Genomic DNA, 24,279 nt, shown 5'->3' on the forward strand with positions numbered 1-24,279 from the left:
CGTTACTATAAAAGCATACCTACTGGTACTGTTATACGAATTCAACTGTGCAAATAGCAGCTTATTTTATTGATACCAAAAAGTCACTTTAATAATAGTTAATCCTACTAATATTATAAAGGCAAAAGTTTGGATGTATGTATGTATGTATGGATGTATGGATGTTTGTTACTCTTTCACGCAAAAACTACTGAACGGATTTTAATGAAACTTTACAATAATATAGCTTATACATCAGAATAACACATAGGCTTCAATTTTAACCGACTTTCAATATGGAGGAGGTGTATATTCGTTTTTCGTTATAAGTTCGTTAGTTGTTCGTTTTTTTATGTTCAACGATTACCTACTCCACCTTTTGTGAACCGAGTTTCAACATTTTTTTTAATGGTGTATAGGTTATCATCCGAATTTGGTATCATTTTCATAAAAGTGGTGACCTGATGAATTAATCGAGGGAACTCCTCGAAATTAATATGGAAACATGTGGTGACTTCTGTTTCGTGAGCAGTAGGTATCCTAAGCATTTGCTACCAACAAGTAAGATTTTGCAATTTGCACCAATGTATACCATGGTTAGGAAGGTGCTGAGAGAACTCCTGTTTGGGAGTGTCGACGTCGTTTTAAGAACGGAAAGAATAATATGCTAGGTACTATGCAAATTACATTCATCATCATCATCATCACTACCATAAACCATTTTGACCCTATTATTGGTACTTTTCATAGCCTTTTATTATATTTAATGTCACTTAAACCACGGGTAACACCGCGGGGCACAGCTAGTTTATCATAATTGAATATTCATAAACAATAGTGTCTTTTTCTGTAGCAATGCGACGAAATAATATTGCTTTTCTTAAATATTAGGCTACATTAGTAACACTATACAGTATGTAATACACACAGGCACAGAATATAATATATTAGTACACAAGCAGGAGCCTTATTCTCATGTCTCGCGTACGTGACTTCAATGGACGTCAAATTCGCGCATGAGACGGCATAATTCGTTCGATAAACACTCTGGAGACTGGAGTATCGTCGGAATTTCAACCGTACGGCCAGTGCCGTAAATAGGGCGGTGCTACCGGTGCCCAGGCACAGGGCGTAGACTCTGGGGGGCGCAAAAATGGCCAGGCCAGACTCTTATTTTTTCCGAATTGCTCCCGATAACTTCCCGCTGCGCCACAGAAATGTTTCCCAATGTAGTAAAAATAATCGGCCAAGTGGAAGTCCGACTCGATAGAGCGAAAGTAGGTAAAAATTGGGTTTTTTGTATGGGAGCCCCCCTTAAATATTTTTTTATTTTTAATTTATTATTAATATTAAAGTACAAAACAAAATTTAGGATTTAGTGAAAATTTCAAGTGCCTACCTGGTGTGTTTATTGACTACGAGCAAGTGAATATTATATATTATAATATATTGATTACGGTGCAGTTATAGAAGCTCACACAGGGCGCAAAAAAGGCTATTTACGGCACTGCGTACGGCAAGCCAAATTATGTATTAGTAGTTGCAGGTAGTATTCTGTTTCTGATATTCGGCTTGCGTTGACAATAATAATATTATTATAATATTTTATTGAATTATCCATACTAATATTGTAATGCAAAGTGTGTCGTATTAACGTATATTTCTTTTTAGTAAAGTATTACTAAAAAGAAAAATCTAATAGATTCCTATAAAAAAGATGACAATGAAGAGGAACTATTTACAGAAAAAGTTGAAAAAAGTTTTGAAAGAGTTAAAAAGAGTAAAATAATCAATCAATATTGAATTATCCATACTAATATTGTAAAACGAATTTTGTTTTCGTTCCTTTTAGCACAGGCCGTTGTTTATATAGGTAGCTGCTTAAAAAAAACCCACATTTGACAAAATATGACACTTGACAGCTATATTTTTTTTTGACATTTTGAGGTTATTCGTGTAATGTGATAAATAGATGTTTACTGTTTACTGTTTCTCTGAAATTTGTACAGGAAAGTGGAAATTATTTAAATTTTTTATTATATAGACATGTTTAAAATACCAGATTGGGGTGAAGATGTACCCAAAAGTAATATTGACGTAGATAAATTATTTCCAGTAAGTAAAATATTATTACAAGAATCAGCACTTGAGCAACAGTGGTATAACTATTGGTTATTTCTTATTTTACTTTTTATAAATAGTGTATATGTACTATTTTATTCATATTACGATAATATATTTCAATTAATTGTTTTTTGCAGAGTAAACACAAGTCCAAATTAAAACAAAGTAAAGGTGCTCAAAACACAGGTCATTTAAAGAATAACACCAAAAATAGAGGCAAATCAATACCAAATGGTACTGGTCGAATAACCAAAATAAAAAATGTGAAACAACCTAAGTATACAGCTAAAAAGTTTCAGAATATTTCACCAAAAGTTAAGAGTGCTATCAAGAAAACAGAAAATAAACCAACCCCTAGCTGTAACATCATAGATATTCAAAATTGTGATACAGACAAGTTGGATGAAGTTATCCTAGATGCTAAAAAGAAAAATCTAATAGATTCCTATAAAAAAGATGACAATGAAGAGGAACTATTTACAGAAAAAGTTGAAAAAAGTTTTGAAAGAGTTAAAAAGAGTAAAATAATCAATGATAATCAACTTAGCCGTGGTAAACAACAAACGAAACTGAAGAGAAATGAAAGAAAATTAAAAAAACAAGTAACACAAAGTAAAGTACCTTCTGAGAACAACATAGAGATAATAAAAGTACAGAATACATTTAATAACTCAGCTGAAAATATTAAATATAAAAATGTTAGGAAGAAAAACAAAAATGGAGGTGTATCTACTGAAATTCCTCTATCTAAAAATACCAAAAATAAAGATAATGAAGATGAAAGATTACAAGGTAATAACAATATTGTTAAAATAACTAATGTTAGCAATGCTTCAACTGACAATACAAAAGGTATAAAAAATGATCGAAAAAAGGGATTGTTAAAAAATATGTTGCAAAGTCATAGGACTCCAATAAATGTAAGCGGGAACAAATTACGAGAGAGAATGTTAGAGAAATTAAATGGTAAGTAACAAACATACTTACACTGTATTATTGTTACAAATTAAACTTAACACTACACATTTTTTAACCCATCAATCATGGAAAAACAAGACAAAATAGAATTTCTATTGTGTCTCAATCACCGGTGACTGTATGGGGCTTGATGAATTAACTAACCAATATAGATGTAATATAAAACAAGCATGAAGCAATCACTGACATTGTAATTTGAGAGTTATGATAATATGAGTGAAATAAAAAATGAAATCAATATCAGGCTTAGATAACGTCTTAATATTTAAATTACAATATTTTCGTTTTATAAATAATATTGGATAATATTGAATATTTTTAGCTGCAAAATTCAGATTTCTAAATGAAAAGTTGTATACATCGAGTGGTTCTGAGGCACAGAAACTGTTTCAAGAAGACCCCACAGCATTCCAGACTTACCATCAGGGTTACCAGCAACAGGTGAAGAAGTGGCCGGTCAACCCCTTAGATGTTGTAGTGAAGAGAATAAAAAATTTGTAAGTCCTAAATATAATCTTGTAAAATCATTCAAATTGTCAAAGCAAAAATCGATAGTAAATGACCTCCATTTACCTAAATTGTGTGTATGAAAGTGAAGTTTGAAATATAGAAGCATGGGTGGAAGAACTTAAAGGCTATATTTATGACAATGCACAGCTCAGGCTTCAGTCTCAAAATCAGCGGGCAGCATGGCGGGACAACATAATATAGATTTATATGATTTCGAGACTGAAGCTTAAGACTTACATTAAAATATTATGTTTTATACACTCTATTTACATAGTTATTAAACTACTTTACATTTTCTTTCAGACCAAAAACCCACTTGATAGCCGACCTGGGGTGTGGAGAAGCAGCGCTATCTAAAAGAGTCACCCAAAACGTGCGGTCATTTGACCTGGTAGCCACAGCACCCGGGGTGGAAGTCTGTGACATGGCTCACACGCCTCTGCTCAGTGCATCCATGGATGTAGCAGTGTACTGTCTTGCCCTAATGGGAACTGATCTTACTCAGTACCTTGTGGAAGCTAACAGGATTCTAAAAATGGGGTAAGAATTAATTATTGAAGTCCTTAATATTTACAATATAATTGTAGATATACAATTTTTTTGTAATTCAACAACATAAAATGAAACACAAAAAAAAAATTACTATCTAACACATGCAGCATCATACAAGATGCAAGTGCATAGCTTTTTGTATAATTTTTGAGTTTCTCACTGTAAGCAAGGAAATTAAGAAAGTTTGATATAGCTTAGAAAATTATCTAAATTAATTTAATGACTTCTGTTACTCATCTCTACCACTAAATACTTCAACTTGAACTTGCAAGGATTAAAAACCTATTTTTCTTTTAGTGGTCACCTGTTAATAGCGGAAGTGGAGAGTAGATTTGATGATGTAGACTCATTCACAAAGGAAGTACAAAAGTTAGGTTTCACCCTCAGGAAGTTGGATAAGACACACAAGGTGTTCTATTTTATGGAATTTACAAAAACGAGAGAGCCACCAGTGAAAAAATCAAAACTACCATCACTGTACTTGAAACCTTGTATATACAAGAGACGATAAATAAACCTATAGCATAAAATGGTGTTTTTTTTAAATAATTATATAATTTTTCACGTTTCGTCTGTCAAGCTAACATTGAATTGCCGACGACGCAGGTCCATCAACTGCCTAGGAAACAATTTCCTCGATGGTACAATTTTACAAAATAAAATTTATTTCTTTCTTTCTTCAATATTTTTATTATTATTCACATATTGCGTAATATTATTGACCGTCTAGGGTTGATATCGAACATCGCGCGCCTTCAATCTAATTTTAAAATAAACTGTTCAATAAAATTGAAGTGTGATATTGCACAATTCAATTATTGATTGTCTAGGGGCCGGCTTAAAATGGTTTACTAATTACACACAGGTCTACTAATAAAAAGTAATTCCCATATGGTACTGATTTAATTATAAAAATATTATCAACAAAAATAATTTCTTAGGTAATAATTATCTACGATTCACAATTTTTGTGGACCTTGAGTCACGTCATTTTCAATTCGTCCATAACCTCTTCTGCCTCCGCACGAAGATTTTCAACTTTTTCTATGAGCATTATCTGAAAACAAATTAAAGTTATTTTTTGGAATGAAATAAAATGACCCTATTTATTTGCTTTCTTAAAACAATGACGATAAGGGCCAACCCACACGTACCACAACCACACCACGTCGCAACGACAAAATGCAGTCAAGCAGTGGTTACGTGTGAATGATGTCGCTGCAGCTTTTTGTAGTTGCGTTGTGGTACCGATAAAATGTCGACGTGCTTGCGTTGTCGCCAGTAGTTGCGATGTGGCTACGTACGAAAGTCAATGAAACGGAGGGGGGGAAGAGCGCGGGCGGTGTGCGCGCACTGTCTTTGCATCAATGCAACGTTGCGATGTGGTCGGTATCACGCAAGTGGTCGACAACGACTGCAAAATGTGGTACGTGTGAATAATCCAGTTAATTTACAATACGAAATATACGCCCGACCACGTGGAGTGGTTGTGGTATGTGTGGGTTGGCCCTAACCCTTGCATATTATAAATACACAATATTTCAGTTATTTAACGTACCTATCCAGTACGTAAAATTACTCTGCGTACTCTGTACTCTACTTTGCTTTGCTAATTTTGCGTACTCAGTACGCAACTTTAAATACTCGGTACGAATATTTGCGTATTCGGTACGTAATTTTGCGTAGTACGTAGTGTAGATACAGTATAACCTACACTTACCCGCGCGGCGCTAATAAGATGCGACGCAGCACGTACACCTAAATGCGGCACGGCGGCGGCGAGGTCTTGGGGCTTCGCTTTCGCCACGTCCTCCACGCGTTTGAACCCACCGCGGACTAGTTGTTGAGCGCGAGCCTGGATATGTTGGTGTAAAAATTATTATTACACGTTGGTTTCACTTTAAAAAATATATAATTTTTGGAGCTTATAACTTGTCTTGCTGTCTGTCATGTGAGTATTTCAATGAGCCAGACAATGAGACTGCATAGCTATGCGCTGCATGTTATAAGCTGTTATTTAAATAGATAATGAATGTTTTTTCAAGATAATAATAACACAAGCAAGCAGAAGGAAGTCTACGTATATACTTTTAAACAACTATATTCGCGCAGTATCGCTGTCCCGCTCGCACTGACCTTCACAGCGGGTAGCTCCATTACCCGCCTCAGTTTCGGCGCGACACAGAGGCGTAGTTGGCACGCTAGTACCGCCAGAAGTGGACGCAACACATAAATTTATTGTCTCTTACCTTCTTCACAGCGGGTAGTTCCATCAGCGGTCTCAGTTCCGGTGCCGCACAGAGGCGCAGTTGGCTCGCTAACTCCGCCAGTAACGGACGCACCGCCCACCGCCGCAGCGCGCCGCACGCCCGCTCGCCGCACGCCGCCGCAGCGCTCGCGCCGCACGCTAGCGTGGACACTGCGCCGCGGGATAGCATATACCTAGTAATACATTTAAAATGGTCATAACTTATAAGTCATAACTCATAATATAATATCTAGTCACTAATAAAAATATTTACGAAATGGATCTGCTTTACAATATATCCTTTTTATCGAATAAATATTTTCATTATTATGATTATAATAATAATTATTCTGTTACATTGGATTGATTGGCATTTGATTGACAAGGACAAAATATCGTATTGCATAAATCATAATATCCATTGTGTAACTCTAAGGGTCTACACAGACGGACCGCATTTCAACTGCAATCCAACTGCAAATTGCAGTTCAAGTGCAGTTTGAATGCAGTTGACACGACTGCAATAGAACTGCAAACCAAACGCGCAGTCGGATTGCAGTTCAGTTGCAGTCGACGTGCATTCGTGTGAACTGTTTGGTTTGCAGTTCTATTGCAGTCGTGTCAACTGCATTCAAACTGCACTTGAACTGCAATTTGCGGTTGGATTGCAGTTCAAGTGCGGTCCGTCTGTGTAGACCCTAAAAAAGAGAACAACATACGTTTGGGACTTTGATCTTTTCACTCGTTCTGCTCTGTGAATAAAACAATTAATTCTTTCAAGTACCATCAGAGAAAATGAGTCATAGGTCAGTGGCGGACAAACGTTATTTGGCAAGATTTCAACTCAATATATATCGCGATCTGTCTCGGCTGCGTTTGACATATTTTACCGACCAAATTACGTAGCCCACCATTCAACTATGAATTAAATTCTCTGATAGAGTACGCGAGGAAAGGATAGTTATGGTCGATTTACACGGGTGACACATTTTAGTCACCAGTCGACAGCAGTATTCGCAGCAAGCGATCGCTTGCGACTGAGCGTTTGCACGGTCGATTTTAGTCACCAGCCGCATGCAGCCACTGGCCGCACGACTTTGGGGCTTGCGGCTTTAGCCGCATGGGGCGTAGTCGAATTGCCATTTAGACGGTCGATTTTCGCCGTGCGGCGTAAGTTGTGCGGCTTTAGTCACCCGTGTAAATCGGCCATTAGCAACTAACTTGTCAGCGACAACGGAGTAGGGCACCTCCCGCCATAGATCTCGCAACACCAACGCCAAGTAGAACCGCCGCACCGCGCTTTCGGGAACATTCTGTACACAAACGAGTTTTATTTATATTCCCATAGGATTTTTATCAAAGTTCTACTGTGTGTTTTCTAATTGCAACACTAGACCGCATTATGCGGCACAATGATGAATGTTTATAGAACACAGCAAAAGCTACGCACAACCACTCTTTCAATAAACTATTTCATGTTCAAATAACTCTAATACACTCTGGCAATGTTCGCCACTGAGTCGCATTATGCTCTGCAATTGAAAAACACACTTTAATGTTACATTGTTACTGATGAAATAATCAGCAAAATTAGTCTTTATTTATGTAGTCATAAGATCGATAGTTGTGTTTATCATAGAATTAAATGTGTACTTACAATTACCGGTTTTCCAGTCATCATTCGCACTGCGTTCATTTCTGTTATACCCAAGGCGCGTGCGGTCTGAGTACCTTCGTCGTCCAGCGAGCAGTACTGAAATGTTGAAAATATCTAGTATAGTCTATAAAAAACATGGGATAAAATACGACCCCTTGAGGTACTCCTTACGTTTTAATCAAATTTCTAAAGAAATAGGTCATTATTCTTAAAAAAAGATAGTACAAATTAAGCAAGGACAAGTAATAAAATTGGCGATAGGCTAAAAACGAGATAATGGATTTTAAACATATTGGTCATATAACCAATCGTGTCAAAAGCTTGTCTCAATTCCTTACCAGAGAATAATAGTGGCGGTAGTCGATCCTGTACCCATCTGTGTTGTGAGGGGTCACCAGATATAGCAGATGGAGTGGTCCGAGTAGCACAAGCCCGCGGGAGACCAAGTTTATATCAGCCAGTAGTTGAGCGGCTGAAGATAAGTCCATACAACCTGTGAGAATAGTTACAAGTTAGACTAAGAAAAGGGTTAGAATTTCGATTTGATATGTGTAGCGCATAGACATAATATATACTGTCGTAAAGACCACCTGACAACTCGAAAATGCGTGACCATTTTTGATCTGTCAATGTGTGCGTGTGCTAGTGATGTATATTTTACTATCGATAGTATAGTATTTTGCTATCGATAGTTTAGTCCGTTTGAGTTATTTTACCTGAGTTTCTATAAGAAATAAATAATATGCAACTTTGATAGATTTGTATTTCAAATTAGGTATCATAAATTTTAATTGACAAAAAAATGTGACGATTGAAAAGTAGATACACATTTTCTTTTTGAATGATTTTTCAATCGTCGGATATGTTATGACATGAGGTTCTTATAGGGGTAAAAAATTTACACTTAACACATTATAAAGTTACTTATTTATTACTCAGGTAAAATCTATCTGGTAAATCAGTCCTTACATTGAAAGTAAACGTTGAAAGTAAACAACACACATAGTATATTATATTTTATTCTTAAATTAAATACATATTATAAAATATCATAATATTTTATTACAATTATTTTGAACCGACTTCCAAACAGGAGGAGTCTAGACGTTCGCCTGTGGATATATTTTTATGTATGTTCAACGATTACTCTGCCGTTTATGAACCGATTTTCAATTTTTTTCTTTTGCTGTACATTGTATTGTTCCGAGTAGGTATCATGTTCACAAAAGTGGTGGTCTGGTGATGGAAACAATGAGAAATCGAAGTGACTCCTTGATATTCAAATGGGAACATAATATGGTCCCAGAAAACGTTCAATATCTTTCGATTAATAAATTTAAAAAAGTAGTCAAAGAACGTTTTGTGCCAAAGCCAAAATGATTTCATAATTGATGGCACATCTTGGGAGTAGAATGCTGAATGACTGCTTGCAAGGCTACTTCTACATGACTTACAATTATTATGTATCTATCTATGTTTACATTGTATAATTTTTAGTTACAGCATTGTAAATTTTGTTTTAAAGATTATTTTTTTTCTCACTTTTTTTGGTAAAAAGTGGGCGTGCGAGTTTCTTACGCCGGTTCTTCTTGTCGGCTTAGTTACCGAACCGGAACCGGTGGTAGGCACCATGTATTCTGAAAATATATTTTATTTTAGATTTGTTCAGAAATAAAGCAATTTTGATTTTGATTTTTTAAAACACCAACTGTAAGTATAGAAAACGTTAAAGACAGCTAAAATGAGTAAAATTATTATTTTTAAACAAAAAATTAAAACCGACTTCCAACGCAATGACAATAGTAATATTATACTTAAATGAACTAAAAAGTATTAAATAATTCTTATTCTGTACTCAGTATTAATTCTGTTCTCAATCTTCATTATTTTGCAATCGGTACCAGCTAACCTAATCGCCAGTTCTCTGACAGAATAGGTATAATAGCAACTTATATACTTAGGACTGGTACCGACTTCAAAATTATGAAGATTGAGTACAGAATAAGGATTATTTAATACTTTTTAGTTCATATAAGTATAATCTTAAATGAACTAAAAAGCATTAATTGCTTATAATTGCTTATTTTTAATAATTGCTTCAGTAACAAGTGCAACAGTATGTCAAACTTACTGGCACAAATAAAGTTGGGATAGCTCCTTTAACCAAAATAGTATTTATTCTAATTTTTCTTTAAAAATTTTCAATGAAATGTTTGCCTACATATTGTTGAATTTTTCTTGGGATTCCAACCAACACGCCCAATTAATTTCAGCCATTTTCCTCTTATTAGAGGATCTTGAGGGAATCTGTAAAACAAATGATTATGATATATAAATATAAACCTTCCTCTAGTTTTAGAGTCACTCTATATTATAGTAGTTATATTATATTAGCTATATTATACTATACTATATTATACAGGGTGTCCCAGAACTCAACGTCAAGCCGAAACGGGGCGACAGGATTGATTGTAACCATCATGAGAAAAATCACAAAAAAATCTATCCTATGCAGTTTGAAAATTATGGGCATTTAAGAAAAACCTAAAAATTTGGTCAAACTGTAACCATTTTTCGGTTATTGTGGTTAATTTTTATTACTTTTGTTCATTTAAACTTTGGAATCGTAAACCTAAATAACATTTCTAGAATCACAGTCAAAAATAATGACACAATTGCCCCAAGTTTCCTAGAATTAAGACTATTTGTTAAACTATGAATTTAAAATATTCAAAATTTGTCGACTTTGAAAGGCCCTCCTTTAAAAAAAATGTACTAGAGTGCCTTGGCAAGTGCCATAAAAAGTTGGCGCATTTAATCAGGATTGTAAAATGGTACAATACCTGTTAGTTTCGTACTAAAAAATGAGTAAAAAATTAAAAACCTCAAGTAACCCGATTTTTGCTAACCCATTTTAGTCAGTTAAAACGTTTTTCAATGTTATTTCCATTAGTGGTACGTCCTCTAACAAAGTTGGTAAATTTGCTCGTAAAAAATGTAGGTAATTCGTGCCATTCAAGCTCTCAGGCAGCTCAAAAGATGTAGGGTGTGTATTGAGGCTGATGGTAAACAATTTGAACATTTGTTGTAATAAAAAATGTTATTTCCCTATCTGACTTTTATTTCAATAAACCTATACTAAACTAGGGCAAGATCTTTCATTATTTTAATGATTTTACTTTTGTTGACTTTCGTAAAAGTGGCGGGACTGTCTTGCTCACTCATGGCAAACATGTCCACTACCCATCTCTCTCATCATTTTGCCTTAAAATTAAGAACCTACTAAGAGCTTGTGCGAATAAAAAACGTTTTAACTGACTAAAATGGGTTAGCAAAAATCGGGTTACTTGAGGTTTTTAATTTTTTACTCATTTTTTTAGTACGAAACTAACAGGTATTGTACCATTTTACAATCCTGATTAAATGCGCCAACTTTTTATGGCACTTGCCAAGGCACTCTAGTACATTTTTTTTAAAGGAGGGCCTTTCAAAGTCGACAAATTTTGAAAATTTTAAATTCATAGTTTAACAAATAGTCTTAATTCTAGGAAACTTGGGGCAATTGTGTCATTATTTTTGACTGTGAATCTAGAAATGTTATTTAGGTTTACGATTCCAAAGTTTAAATGAACAAAAGTAATAAAAATTAACCACAATAACCGAAAAATGGTTACAGTTTGACCAAATTTTTAGGTTTTTCTTAAATGCCCATAATTTTCAAACTGCATAGGATAGATTTTTTTGTGATTTTTCTCATGATGGTTACAATCAATCCTGTCGCCCCGTTTCGGCTTGACGTTGAGTTCTGGGACACCCTGTATTAATTAAAATAAGATAATATGTCCTTTTTAGTCCGGCCGCACATTTTCCGAATTTCTGATCACAAAAATTCGGACGCCCCGCCCCGCTCATACATTTTGACACGTCAGAAATTCTTTTAGTATGATGGGTCTACAACAAAATGTATGAACAGAGAGCGTTCCGCCGGGCGTCCGAATTTTTCTGATCAGAAATTTCGGATAATGTGCGGCCGGGCTTAAGGTGATAAATATAAAGGTAAATGATTTTTATTTTAGATTTATGTTATTGTAAAATATCGATAAGCATATCGATAAATTTGATTCAAGCACTAGCGTATATGTAAGAAATTTTGATGAAAAATTTTTCTTCAAAATTTGTGTAATATAGGAACAATAGTACCTTTAGTTACGCAAAATATGAAAGAAAAAGGGAGAATTCACAATATTTTATTTGAAATAGAGAACTAAAGACCAGAATACAGCAAAAATAAACACATCGTAGCAATTAGGACATGAAGATTAATTACGGGTGAAATGTATATTTTTCAGGATTATTCCTATGATTTACACTGCAATCACTCACAGCACAAGTTATTATTGTTATATATAATAGTATTTGTTGAAAATAACATACGATTTAAATAATAAATTGCAAATACCGAAAGGGCATAAAAACGATTGACGACTTTTGACGACCTGTCAAATAAAAGTTGTTACAATTTTCATTAGACTGCCTCTCTCTTTTCATCTTGTTATAATTCCATAAAGGATTTTCTTCTCTCTCGCACTCTTTGTTGGTCTTTAGCATTATATTATGTCTATGGTGTAGCGGCTGCACTCAGAAACATCTAATAATAACCTAACTAAAATTTTACAAAGATTTTGATATATTATTAAACTCCATTAATTTTCTGTCAAACTCTACATCTATCTTCTATCTATATATATAAAACTCAAAGGTGACTGACTGATTGACATAGTGATCTATCAACGCACAGCCCAAACCACTGGACGGATCGAGCTGAAATTTGGCATACAGGTAGATGTTATGACGCAGGCATTCGCTAAGAAAGGATTTTGATAAATTCCAACCCCAAGGGGTTCAAATAGGGGATGAAAGTTTGTATATAATAATACTTCTTAACGCGAGGCGGGCAAAAGCTCGTTAAAGTATAAGACGCATAAGTTATAAATTAATAGTACTTTATAAATGAAGACACTCAGAGAGAGTGCGACCATTAGTTGTAGTCTTTTTTTTAAATAGTAGCAATCAATGGATAGTAGTTAGTCTTTCCAAGAAAAAACACGGATTACCTTTAATAGCCGCGTCGCCTAGTTCACTTATAGAAAATTCAGTATCTTCGTTGATAACATTTTCTTGCTTTGGATCTTTTATTTTAATAGCACCTTTTTTTAATAGCGAGCGAATGCATTCCTCGCATATTTCAGCTATTTCGTTGCATCTGAAAGTGAAATATAAATGTTGAGGAAAATATTTTTTACTAGTTTTTTACGAGGATCTTGAGTTTTTAGCGTCATATTTTTAGACTATGTAATGCTGCCTCTTCACTTTCGCCTATTACATTAAGCGATAGCAGCGGCGTGCACAGGAATCTGACACAGGGTAAGCAGTGTAGTCGGTACTCGGTCACTACTCACTGTGCAAAGTCTAACCTTTAATGGTATTACTAACTGCTAACTGCATAATGAATCCAGGCAACAAACTACAAAGACTAATTTCCAGATTGTTATCACGGCCTATATATGTGGTCAGAAAAAAATCTTAATAGCGCGATCTAGCTTACGTCGACAACGCAGCTAGCAACATCTGTTGATAACATTGTGAACTTATTACTTTTAACAGTCACAAAAACTTTTTCTTTTATATAGATTTTTAGCATAGCCAACAGAACGTTCCGATGTAAATATCATAATATGTAAGTAGATGGAAGATTTCTACCACCTCAAATATCTTATAGAAATCAAAAAACGCACTTCTTAATATTAAACTGTTAAATGTAAGTACTTAAGTATTTGAAACTTTTAAATTAATGTTAAAATGAAAAAATCTTCTTAGAAAACTATCTAGTAAATATACTAATATGTAACAGACAACAGTGCACTGTTGTCTGTTACATATACCAAAAATAATAATATGTAACAGACAACAGTGCACTGTTGTCTGTTACATATTATTATTTTTTGCAGTGCTCAATCACATGAAAAAAGCAAATGGCCTTGAATGGCCTCGCAAAACACAAAACATTTCTGCTATGTAAACAAATGATAACCTTACTAAACAAGAATGCATAATGTGCATACGTAATAATTAATTAATTAGATTTCCGTCTATTATTTTTACTCGGATTATAGGCAACGAATATTATCCGATAACTCCCGAGCCGCGCCGGCCAAGCCGTCGGCCGCACCTCCAGTGATGCCAACTCTTAAAAAAAATTCCCCCTAAAGCAACTTGAAAACCCAGTGAATTTCAATCAGAACTCCCCAACAAGGATTGAAATATAATTTATCACTTGTTGTGCTTTCCACTAAGAGATCAAAACGCCGAAAATACTACTTCAACCGACCGAAATTGTTGTGGTCGCGGCGAAAATAGTACTAAAAACGAAATAAATATATATTTTTGCTTCAAAAATTTTACGCCCAAGAATGTCCCTAAATATTTTTACTCCCTAAAATACTCACTGTATATTTATTTTTTCCTACTAAAAGTGGGAAATCCCTATAGTTGGCAACACTGCTGGACTCTGCCGCAGGACTTTCAGTACAAATATTCATGTTTGTGTGCGTTGACGAACTGTGTACGGACACGAAAATCTTAACGCATACATAAGCCTAGGGTCTGCCGCGCGCGGGCTGCATGCCTTGACCTTGAGCCATACCGTCGCGTTCGCTCTTCGCACCTTCGATGCTATTTTATAAATTTAGGCGTTTTAAATGTATTCATTTTTATTTTTTTCTACTATATTTTTTATTATTAATATTTAATAATTAACGTCATGAGTCGTCTAAAACGTACGAAAGTTAAATTAAAATATCTGTGAATGGCAAGTAATGCACTGCATTTCTGCCTTCAAGGAGTGCACGCCCATGAGCGACAGACTTATTCGTCTATGGTTGTCCACAATTGATGTCGATTGTGCGGCTATAGACAGCCCAACTTGTGCTTATAATATGTGCATTGCTAATCTTTCGTGGTTGTAGGTTAGTGTCAGTCAACACAGTGCATCTATGAAGCGTACCGTGTATTCACATTTCATTTTTTAATAATATAATAAACAAAAACAACATAACGTAATGACAATGCTACGTCGTGGCTACGCACCGCGTAATCGCTCGCAATAAGCGTGTTTACTTACTGTGTAGCTAGCAGCGTGCACGCCAGCAACTCGTGCAGGTTCGCCGCCGTGGTGACCAGACGTAATGCGACGGCGCTCAATACCAGCGCCTCGGCCGGCGCACCGCGCAGCCCGCTGAGTGCGGCCGCGACTCCGCCCTCGAGCGTACGCCGTAGCCCCGCCCACTCACGCTCCGTGCAGATCACGATGCTATCGCCTGTTGATAATGGAATTGACATTTACATTAATAAAATGCTCTGTTAATGATTCTTTTTTTAATAATTCCAACTTGTGTTATGCTTACTTAGAGCACATATTGTGTGCTATTACTGTGAAAATGTCAGTATGAAATGGCTATTCTTCGACTTACATCTTACACGCTAAGCTTTTTAAGAATGTTACATACATAATATTTTAAACTTCAAATTTATTAACTATCTTTGACTTGAAAATATAATAAATAGACAATTTAACCTGTATCTGTCTGTCCGGCGCGGCCGGCGCGGCCCACCATCTGCTTGTAGGACGCCAACGTCATGGGCGCCCGGCCCACCAGCGGCGCGCGGATGATCACCCGTTGTGCCGGCAGATTCACCCCGGCCGCTAGAGTTGATGTACAACACAGTACCGATATCACGCCCGACCTGCGAATTTAGACTTTAATGTACAGGTCAGTTAACTAAAGCCTGAATCCCGAAAGGCCCTGCCCTGCGCCTTCCGCAAGAAGAGGTTACAGACAGACACACTTATAATACTAGTTTGTATTACCTGAAGGCGTGTTCTAGCAGCACTCGCTCGTCAGCCGCCAGCCCCGCGTGATGGTACGCGAGGCCGCACCGCGCCGCAAACTGCAGATTTTCGGCAGCACCCTCCGCACGCAGCGCCGCGACTAGCGACAACCGCTCCGGAACAGCGTGCTCCAACATTTCCCTTTCAAAACATTAATTTTCAAAACATGGATTTACTCAATGCCTATTTTTAGGGTTCTTTTACTTGATATTTTTACAAAGGCCTTAATTATATGTCTACTTCAATATTTAAGAATAATATTAAAATAAAATAAAAAATGGTAGTATTTAATCGAGTGACTGTAAATTACAGTTTTATGTGTCAAAATTACTAAATTTGGGTTATAGAATTACTATTTGAGCGACTGACTGTGAGTGACGAGAAATTAACAGAACAGCAACTTACAAATTCTTTATTTGAGTTACTTAAAATTCAAAATGAGCAGCTCCATAATATTTGACCGACCTAATATCTGTTTGGGTGTGAACATTACGTCCTGCATTTTTTTTTTCAATATTTGGCAAATGTATTTTTTATACTGAGCGGCATTTTATCTTAAATGAAGTGTTTCGAATACAAAAACCACTTCGAAAAATACTTTAATGAGCAAAGTATAATGAGCTTACATTAAAACAAAAAAAAAGAATATGAAATAACTATTTATACGTGGGAGAGCCATGCTTCGGCACGAATGGGCCGGCTCGACCGGATAAATACCACGTTCTCACAGAAAACCGGCGTGAAACAGCGCTTGCGCTGTGTTTCGCCGAGTGAGTGAGTTTACCGGAGGCCCAATCCCCTAACCCCTACCCTATTCCCTTCCCTACCCTCAACTATTCCCTTCCCTTCCCTACCCTCCCCTATTACCCTATTCCCTCTTAAAAGGTCGGCAACGCACTTGCAGCTCTTCTGATGCTGCGAGTGTCCATGGGCGATGGAAGTTGCTTTCCGTCAGGTGACCCGTTTGCTCGTTTGCCCCCTTATTTCATAAAAAAAAAAACTATATTTTGATGAAACACTTTTAATCAGGGATTCCTAGAACATCTTTTTTTATTACTATCAAGCAAATTTTTTGTGAGTAGCTTTATTTGGATAAGAGGAACAACAATTTTATATGTGAAAAAAGCGGTAGCTAACATAATAGAAAGGATTTTATACTTTGATTTGATGATCCCAAAATATGTATTGTTCTATTTGTAGGAACTCAAAAGTTTAGATTTTAGAATCATGCCCAACGATTTAGGAGGAGGGGGGGGGGAGGAGGGGGGGTAAACCCCGTTTATATATAAAAATCATAAATAAATTACACAAATTATAATCCTTAACGGAACGTCAAAGATATGGTTAAAAATTTTAATGGCGACCTATACAAAAAAAACAACTGGCTTCAACTATGAGTCGACGGAGCCCCACTACGCGGGACTCCTACTTCTGGGTGGTTCACAAAAAATAACGACGATGGCTAAGGCGGGAGCTTCGCTGCGCTACGCTCCCGGCCGCCTTAGCCATCTAACCTAACCCAAAAAAGTCGTATTGGTCCGCAGCCCAAATCACCTGACTGCAACGATTCGTCGCTCCGCCCCCATTCGAATTTGCACGCATTTAACAATATGTAGTTTTCATTATAACACGTATCAAAATATAAAATATAAAGCCTCAAATAGAATAGCAGTAACCAATATTACCATTAATAAAGCAGCTCACAAAAGTTTGCTCAAAGTGAACTTTTTAGTAGCTCGTAATAAATAAGCTCACTTAGAAAAATTGAATCTATATTTAATATTGAAGTTGCCCGCTATGTATTTCCAATCACTCACTTAGTAATACAGTCGCTCGGATAAAATTTTAATCGATCAATATTAGTCGTTAGTTTAGTTTATTTTTCGCTTAGTCAAATTAATGCCGCTCATGTTATTAAAACAGTACATTGTTCATCATCAGTCGCAAAGTATTTTTTTATTCGCTCGTTTTATTATTTCCCAATAAAAAATAAGGGGAAAGGGGCAAACATAGACCAAAAATTGTGTTTTTTGAACAGAGCAAACATAGAACAAAAACACAATTTTTGGTCTATATTTGCTCTATAACAGTACGGAACCTTTCGTGCGCGAGTTCGACTCGCACTTGGCCGATTTTTTACTTAATTTATCAATCGCCAATTTAAAAATAATAAACACCAAAATTTTGACAACTACATTTCAAAATGTGTTTTAAAAAGTTCAAACGTAAAAATTGTGACCACAAGCTCACCGGCGCTGCAGCTGGCACAGCAGCCTGGCGACGTTCTCGCAGTTCCGCTGCGTGGGACAGAACACGAGCACGCGGCCGCGCGGCGCCACCTCCGCCACCAGCCCGCCCAGCCGGTCCGGGTCCAGCGCGCTGCCGGCGGCACTGTACTGTTCAAATACATACTAATGTTATAAATATGAAAGTATCACCACAATTAATGGACGCCCTGGCGCCACCCCCACCGCCGCAAAGTGACAGTTCTGCAACGATTTTAAGTGGGAAAAAATATTATATTATTGTAAAAAAATGGGATATTATTAAATGCACATCAGAATAATTTTTCAGCACACTACCTTAACTCCGCTAATTAACTGAATGCATACCAGAAAAACTAATGCTGATCAAAAAAAACAATTGATTAACTGAACATGTCCTTCAAAAAAAACTTAAACATCAAACAAAACGAGACGACCTTTGTAACCGAATTCACACCAAAAATATAGTTCGTACATCGGATATATTATTTGTAAAACTAAAATTTAAATTGTTTATCAAAAATAAAGCGGGAGCGTAGCTCCCGCCTTAGCCATCGTGGTTATTTTTTGTGAACCACCCAGAAGAAGGAGCCCCGCTAACTCATAATTGAAGCATTTATAAACTGAGTTACCATACTATAGTTACCATACCATACTATAACTCAGTTTATAAACAATAATAATAAACAATCGGCAAAGAGCGAGTCGGATTCGCGCACAAAGGGGTCCTTACCGATATATTTCAAAATAATTAAGCCTCCGGCCTAGGAATTGCACTCTAGGGGTTGACAAGCTACTAAAGAAAAAAAGAAAAAAACAACTGGCTTCAATTATGAGTCGACGGAGCCCCGCTACGTAGGGCTCCTACTTCTGGGTGGTTCATAAAAAATAACCACGATGGCTAAGGCGGGAGCCACGCTCCCGCCTTAGCCATCTAACCCAACCAAGTCTAATCTAGCCTAACCTAACCTAACCCAATCAAGATGTGCATTTAATAATATCCCTTTTTTTTGTTAAATGGAGTCTCCTAATGATACCTAAGCCCTAAAAAAATTGGCCGGTAGTTTTAATTGCATCCTGTATACTGTAATACATAAAATACTGTAACGGACCACACAGTGCTCAAACTCACACTATCAAATTTTCTCAGATCATATGAAATTATATCACATACGCATCAATACTTTGTACTTGTTGGGTACGTTAAGCAGTTTTGTGATACATAACTAGGCAAAAACATATGACATTATACACATTAGAATGTTACTTTACAAAACAAACAAACATCTGCAAATAGACCAAAATATTTGCAAACTCACATCAAAACACAGCTGTCTGTCTGGCATAAACTCCAAGCTTTCTCCGTGCACAATCTTGTACAGCATGTCTCCCCTCTTCACATACTCTGTGAGCTCGATGGGCCGGAATTTCCGTTCGAATACGTCCGCCCGTAAGAACTTGGCTAGATCCGGCAGGTTACCTATGGTAGCGCTCATGCCCACTATTTGGATGCCCTCTGAAAAAAGTAAACAAGTTTTTATTTTATTTAGGTGACAACAAAATATGTTTTTTTTATTAAGATCTGACCGCAATAATCGTAGCTGCGGAGCGACGGGACACGTTACGACAAATTATTATGTACCATATATGAAATTGTATTATTAAAGTTATTGAAACCGTAAACCTTAATTATCGATTTCTTTTATTTATTAAAAACATTGTTTCGCATTATAAGCAAAAGTGATAATCACTTACAGAAAAATAACTATTAACCCGTCGATCCTGGAAAAATGAGACACAATAGAATTTCTATTGTGTCTCGGTCACCAGTGAGTGGTGACCGTATGGGGCTTGATGAATTAAGGACGCTTTTTCTGTTATGCGTGTTTTCACTAGTGACTACCCGCGCGTGTGTCACCCGCGTGACTGGGAAACTGATGAAATGATAGGGTGCTAACAACTTTCATGCGGACCAGTAGGCCTACTACAAAACTGTATTGAGACTCAAACAATCGGACGAGAATGCGTCCTGCTCTAACAACGTCATTTCACGTTTGTTAGAGTAGGACGCAGCATTTTCGTCCGATTATTTGAGTCTCAAAACAGTTTCATGGTACAAGGCCAGAACCGCGCGCGGCCGCGGTGGCATGAAATTTGACAGGCCCTAAGCTAGCAGACATTGATGACAATGCAGAAAATACACTCACTGTTAGCAAACAGTACAGTAGAGAGTAGTGTTTCTAGCGTCGCTCCTCTCCCTGCTTCCCCTAATAAGTGTAACTCATCAACCTGAAAGGTATAAAATAAAGAAGGCAGTTGTAGACATTTTACAAATAAAATATACAAAACAGTAACACATAATATAAAGACACTATATCAATTTAAGCAAAGTTTATTTTATTACTCCTAAAAATAAATAGTAGAATAATTATGCAGATGAAATCTCTGACTTCCTAAACCATCGAGGGCATCAACAGTATTCTCAAAAAAAGCATTAGATTTTTATTTATTGGTCCTCCAAAAATTTAAGGATTTCAACCAGTCTTTGATAATATCTTAAGTTGAGTAGTATTGAATCTAAAAAATTACAAGTAAGGAGATAATGGCTTATAATTTATAAATTAGAACTATTGAGAATGTGATTATTGAAAACAAATTCTGAGCAATGTTTTACTTGGTTTACAAGTAAGCACTCTTACATCCGAACGGCACTTGTCGACGGCATGACGCGCGCCGCCGACTGCCGTCGACAAATGCCGTTCATCTGTAAGAAGCCTAAAAGACCTTACCACAATGAGTCCCAACTCCTGTAATCTATCCTCCTCTATCAAACTTCTCACAAAAGCCAAAGCCTTTTCTATTGTCGCTATATAAATACTGTTTTTCTTCCTCCTCTTCTTTGGTGGTATGTGACCTTTGCCTGATGCATATTCCTCCAATAAAAAGTCTAATTGCAAGGCAAAGGGAGAGAGCGCCCATATCTGGTTATGTTAAAAAAACAATTTAAGTTATAATAAGATAGCACACAGTGAAATTTTTAAGAGGACACTATTTTGAAACATAACAATTTTTTTTTTATGAAATAAGGGGGCAAACAAGCAAATGGGTCACCTGATAGAAAGCAACTTCTGTCGCCCATGGACACTAGCAGCATCAGAAGAGCTGCAGGTGTGGCCTTTTATGAGGGTATAGGGTAATAGGGGAGGGTAGGGAAGGAAATAGGGTAAGGGAAAAGGGGGTAGGGGATTGGGCCTGCAGTAAACTCACTCACTCGGCGAAACACAGCGCAAACGCTGTTTCACGCCGGTATTCTGTGAGCCCGTGGTATTTATCCGGTCGAGCCAGCCCATTCGTGCCGAAGCATGGCTCTCCCACGTCACAATTAATATATTATGAGTAAAAAAGATTAAAACTGGAGTAAAAAAGATAAAGATTAAAAAAATAATGCCTGCAATACAAAAAAGCTTTTAAAAAAAATAACCTTTTCCTGTACAATAGCCACAAAGGGCAGGATAAACAAAGCATTATGTTTCCTGTTGATAACTTCTCTCAGCATCAGTATTTCGGCTACCAGCGTCTTGCCTCCGCTTGTGGGTAAGGCATAAATTAAATTTTCCCTTTTCCTTATAGATTTTAAGCTCAGACATTCTTCTTGCCAATCTAAAATATTTATTTCATTTTAAATGTGTTTTTTTATTATCATAAGACATCTAGTGTAGTGTGTAACATTCTACTCGGTTTTGTGACTTTGGCAAAGCATAACCAAAGACTTAAAGCAATAAAGTATATTATGACTTTAAATAGTAATAAATAAACAGTACTTACCATAAAGCTTATCTATATTTCTATAAGACCTAAACAATTCTTTAACCATTAATGGAAGACCATAAAAGGAATCTTTCAAATTGTTATCCAGAACTGTACATGATTTTGTATCATTAAGTTTACTATTATCTGTGTCAATACCACTCTCTCTGATATCCAATAAAAATGAATCTTTGGTTTCAAACATAATACTTAATTCATTGTTCTTAATCATAATAGTTTCATTGAAGGCATTAAAAGTGTTTTCTACATCATCAAAGTGCCCTTTTTCTCGTATAAATAAGCTCTGATTTTTATTTAATTCCTGTTCTAATTTCGAATTGAATAAATCGTCATAGGCTTCATCAATTTCTTCAATATTGTTCTTATTATTTACATCTTTAATTGAGCTATTATTTCCTTTACTTACTATAAACGATTCGAAATTGCTTATATCTGTTAGAGCAGATTCTAAGACGCCGGGTGAACATGGTATTTCGCTGCACACTGAAGAGTCACTTCTCGAATCACACAGAAATTCTACTTGATTGCATGGTAGCGGTGGTGATTCACATCTTTCTGGTTGAATTAAGGAAGCAATCTTTGGTGAAAACGGAGCTTGTCTCCGCTTTGGTGTGAGTTTGTTCTGACAAATTTTCGTGGTTCCCAAACGCCGTCTTTTCGGAGTCGATGTGGAGCCATTACTATTACTTACATCCCAGTTCATCTTCTTGTAGTTTGTTACACGATTTCAGTTAGTTTTGTTTTCATATTAGAAATTCTATGTTTAATATTTTATGATAAACAATTTATAAATTAATTTGAAAATTTCTAGTGATCATCAGAAAGTTCAGAAATAAACAAACAAGAGTTCATCTTGAAATTGTCAATTTTGACATTGACATTTAACCACATGTGTGATGTGACTCAAAGCATTTGACTAGTCAATGGTGACAGCTGGGTGTGACAGTGGCGTTCTTTTTTTTTCTTATATGGAACTTCGGCTATTTAACCATGGCCAGTGTAGTGTATATTATCGTTTTCGGCATCTGCACTGCCCCGGGGCAGGGTGGACCGACAGGATACGGAAACAGCCGAAATATAAATTAAGAACATAAACTACGTATTGCATTATTTGCATAGTACTAGACGCGCCTTCTGCCTGTTTGTGTGTATGGTTGAGTTTATCGTTTTCGGCATCTACACTGCCCCGGAGCAGGGTGGGCCGACAGGATACGGAAATAGGCGAAATTTAAATTAAGAACATGAACTACGTATTGCACTAGTACTATGCAATACGTAGTTTATGTTCTTTATTTAAACTTCGGATGTTTCCGTATCCTGTGACCTGTCGGCCCACCCTGCCCCGGGGCAGTGCAGATGCCGAAAACGCTATTATAGTCTGGCCGTGGAATGCATCGTAATTCGTAGCATAAGTTCAGCCGTTTAGATAAACGTTTGAATTGATTATAATCAACTTTTTTTTTGAAAACTGACATGATCAAGAGTCTTCTCTCAGCTGTATACAGGGTGTAACAAAACTAAGTGATAATACTTTAGGGTGTGTATGTGTCCCTTGTAGAGTCCACTGTGAAAGTAGCAGCGCTGAAAGACCAAATTTTTTTTGGGATTTGTATGGGCAGGCACCCCAGCGTTACGAGTTTCCCCATACAAAAGTGAAAAAAAATTGTTTTGTCAGCACTGCTCTTTTACAGTGAACTCTATACACCCGTGTATAGAGTTCACTGTAAAACCACACTTATACCCTTATACCCTAAAGTATTATCACTAAACTTAGTTTTGTGACACCTGTATAGTTCTGTAGCCTGTAATAACATCATCATCTCGCTCACTGCCAAACATTTTCAATGGTATTTTAAAAATCCTTAATTTTTTTTAAAGTAAGTATAAAGATTAGAAAATTAATATTCTATTATGTTTATACTTAATAAACTTAAGTTACCATTGTTTGTCTTTTATTTTAATATACCATGATATTCTGTGGGTGAATCGTAATAAATAAATATAATAGGTATAATTAATTAATGATGTTTAATTTAAGTATACCATTGTAATATGGTAGGTATAATTGCGCTTTGATACGATTAAGTAATAATAATTATTATCATAACTTTAATGCAGTGATAGGTATACGTTTAATATTTTTATTTTACTCGTGACGTGAAAAACTGATTAGGTACGAACTTTTATTTCC

At 36.2% G+C, this 24,279-nt stretch overlaps 2 protein-coding genes across 2 annotated transcripts; one reads left to right on the forward strand and one right to left on the reverse strand.

Annotated features, from left to right (window-relative positions):
* The first annotated feature begins 1,954 nt into the window (after positions 1 to 1,954).
* LOC121728911 (ribosomal RNA-processing protein 8) lies at positions 1,955 to 4,675 on the forward strand. The gene is made up of 5 exons (XM_042117238.1): positions 1,955 to 2,094; positions 2,241 to 3,069; positions 3,404 to 3,578; positions 3,895 to 4,131; positions 4,441 to 4,675. Exons 1-5 carry the CDS (start codon positions 2,026 to 2,028, stop codon positions 4,652 to 4,654), a joined length of 1,524 nt encoding a protein of 507 aa, XP_041973172.1. The 5' UTR covers positions 1,955 to 2,025; the 3' UTR covers positions 4,655 to 4,675.
* Positions 4,676 to 5,038: 363 nt separating this feature from the next.
* LOC121728984 (helicase POLQ-like) lies at positions 5,039 to 22,948 on the reverse strand. The gene is made up of 16 exons (XM_042117343.1): positions 22,086 to 22,948; positions 21,742 to 21,920; positions 21,050 to 21,241; positions 20,468 to 20,549; positions 19,580 to 19,776; positions 18,247 to 18,392; positions 15,976 to 16,137; positions 15,682 to 15,851; positions 15,229 to 15,424; positions 13,163 to 13,311; positions 8,387 to 8,541; positions 8,049 to 8,144; positions 7,613 to 7,704; positions 6,393 to 6,585; positions 5,864 to 5,998; positions 5,039 to 5,200 (listed from the first exon to the last, which is right to left on the reverse strand). The coding sequence occupies exons 1-16, from the start codon at positions 22,789 to 22,791 to the stop codon at positions 5,126 to 5,128; spliced, it is 2,925 nt and encodes a 974-aa protein (XP_041973277.1). The 5' UTR covers positions 22,792 to 22,948; the 3' UTR covers positions 5,039 to 5,125.
* Positions 22,949 to 24,279: the final 1,331 nt, after the last annotated feature.

This window comes from Aricia agestis, chromosome 7 (assembly GCF_905147365.1).
Source record: "Aricia agestis chromosome 7, ilAriAges1.1, whole genome shotgun sequence".
In the NCBI taxonomy this organism is placed as follows: Eukaryota; Metazoa; Arthropoda; class Insecta; order Lepidoptera; family Lycaenidae; genus Aricia; species Aricia agestis.

Excerpts from the sequence above, each read along its gene's own strand:
- LOC121728911 (XM_042117238.1), top strand. The coding sequence starts at position 2,026 with ATGTTTAAAATACCAGATTGGGGTGAAGATGTACCCAAAAGTAATATT. Across the intron at positions 2,095-2,240 it reads ACGTAGATAAATTATTTCCA|AGTAAACACAAGTCCAAATT; the intron begins GTAAGTAAAATA and ends TGTTTTTTGCAG. Across the intron at positions 4,132-4,440 it reads AACAGGATTCTAAAAATGGG|TGGTCACCTGTTAATAGCGG; the intron begins GTAAGAATTAAT and ends TTTTTCTTTTAG.
- LOC121728984 (XM_042117343.1), bottom strand. The coding sequence starts at position 22,791 with ATGAACTGGGATGTAAGTAATAGTAATGGCTCCACATCGACTCCGAAA. Across the intron at positions 16,138-18,246 it reads CTGTGCCAGCTGCAGCGCCG|GGAAATGTTGGAGCACGCTG; the intron begins GTGAGCTTGTGG and ends ATGTTTTGAAAG. Across the intron at positions 8,542-13,162 it reads AGGCGACGCGGCTATTAAAG|GTTGTATGGACTTATCTTCA; the intron begins GTAATCCGTGTT and ends CTATTCTCACAG.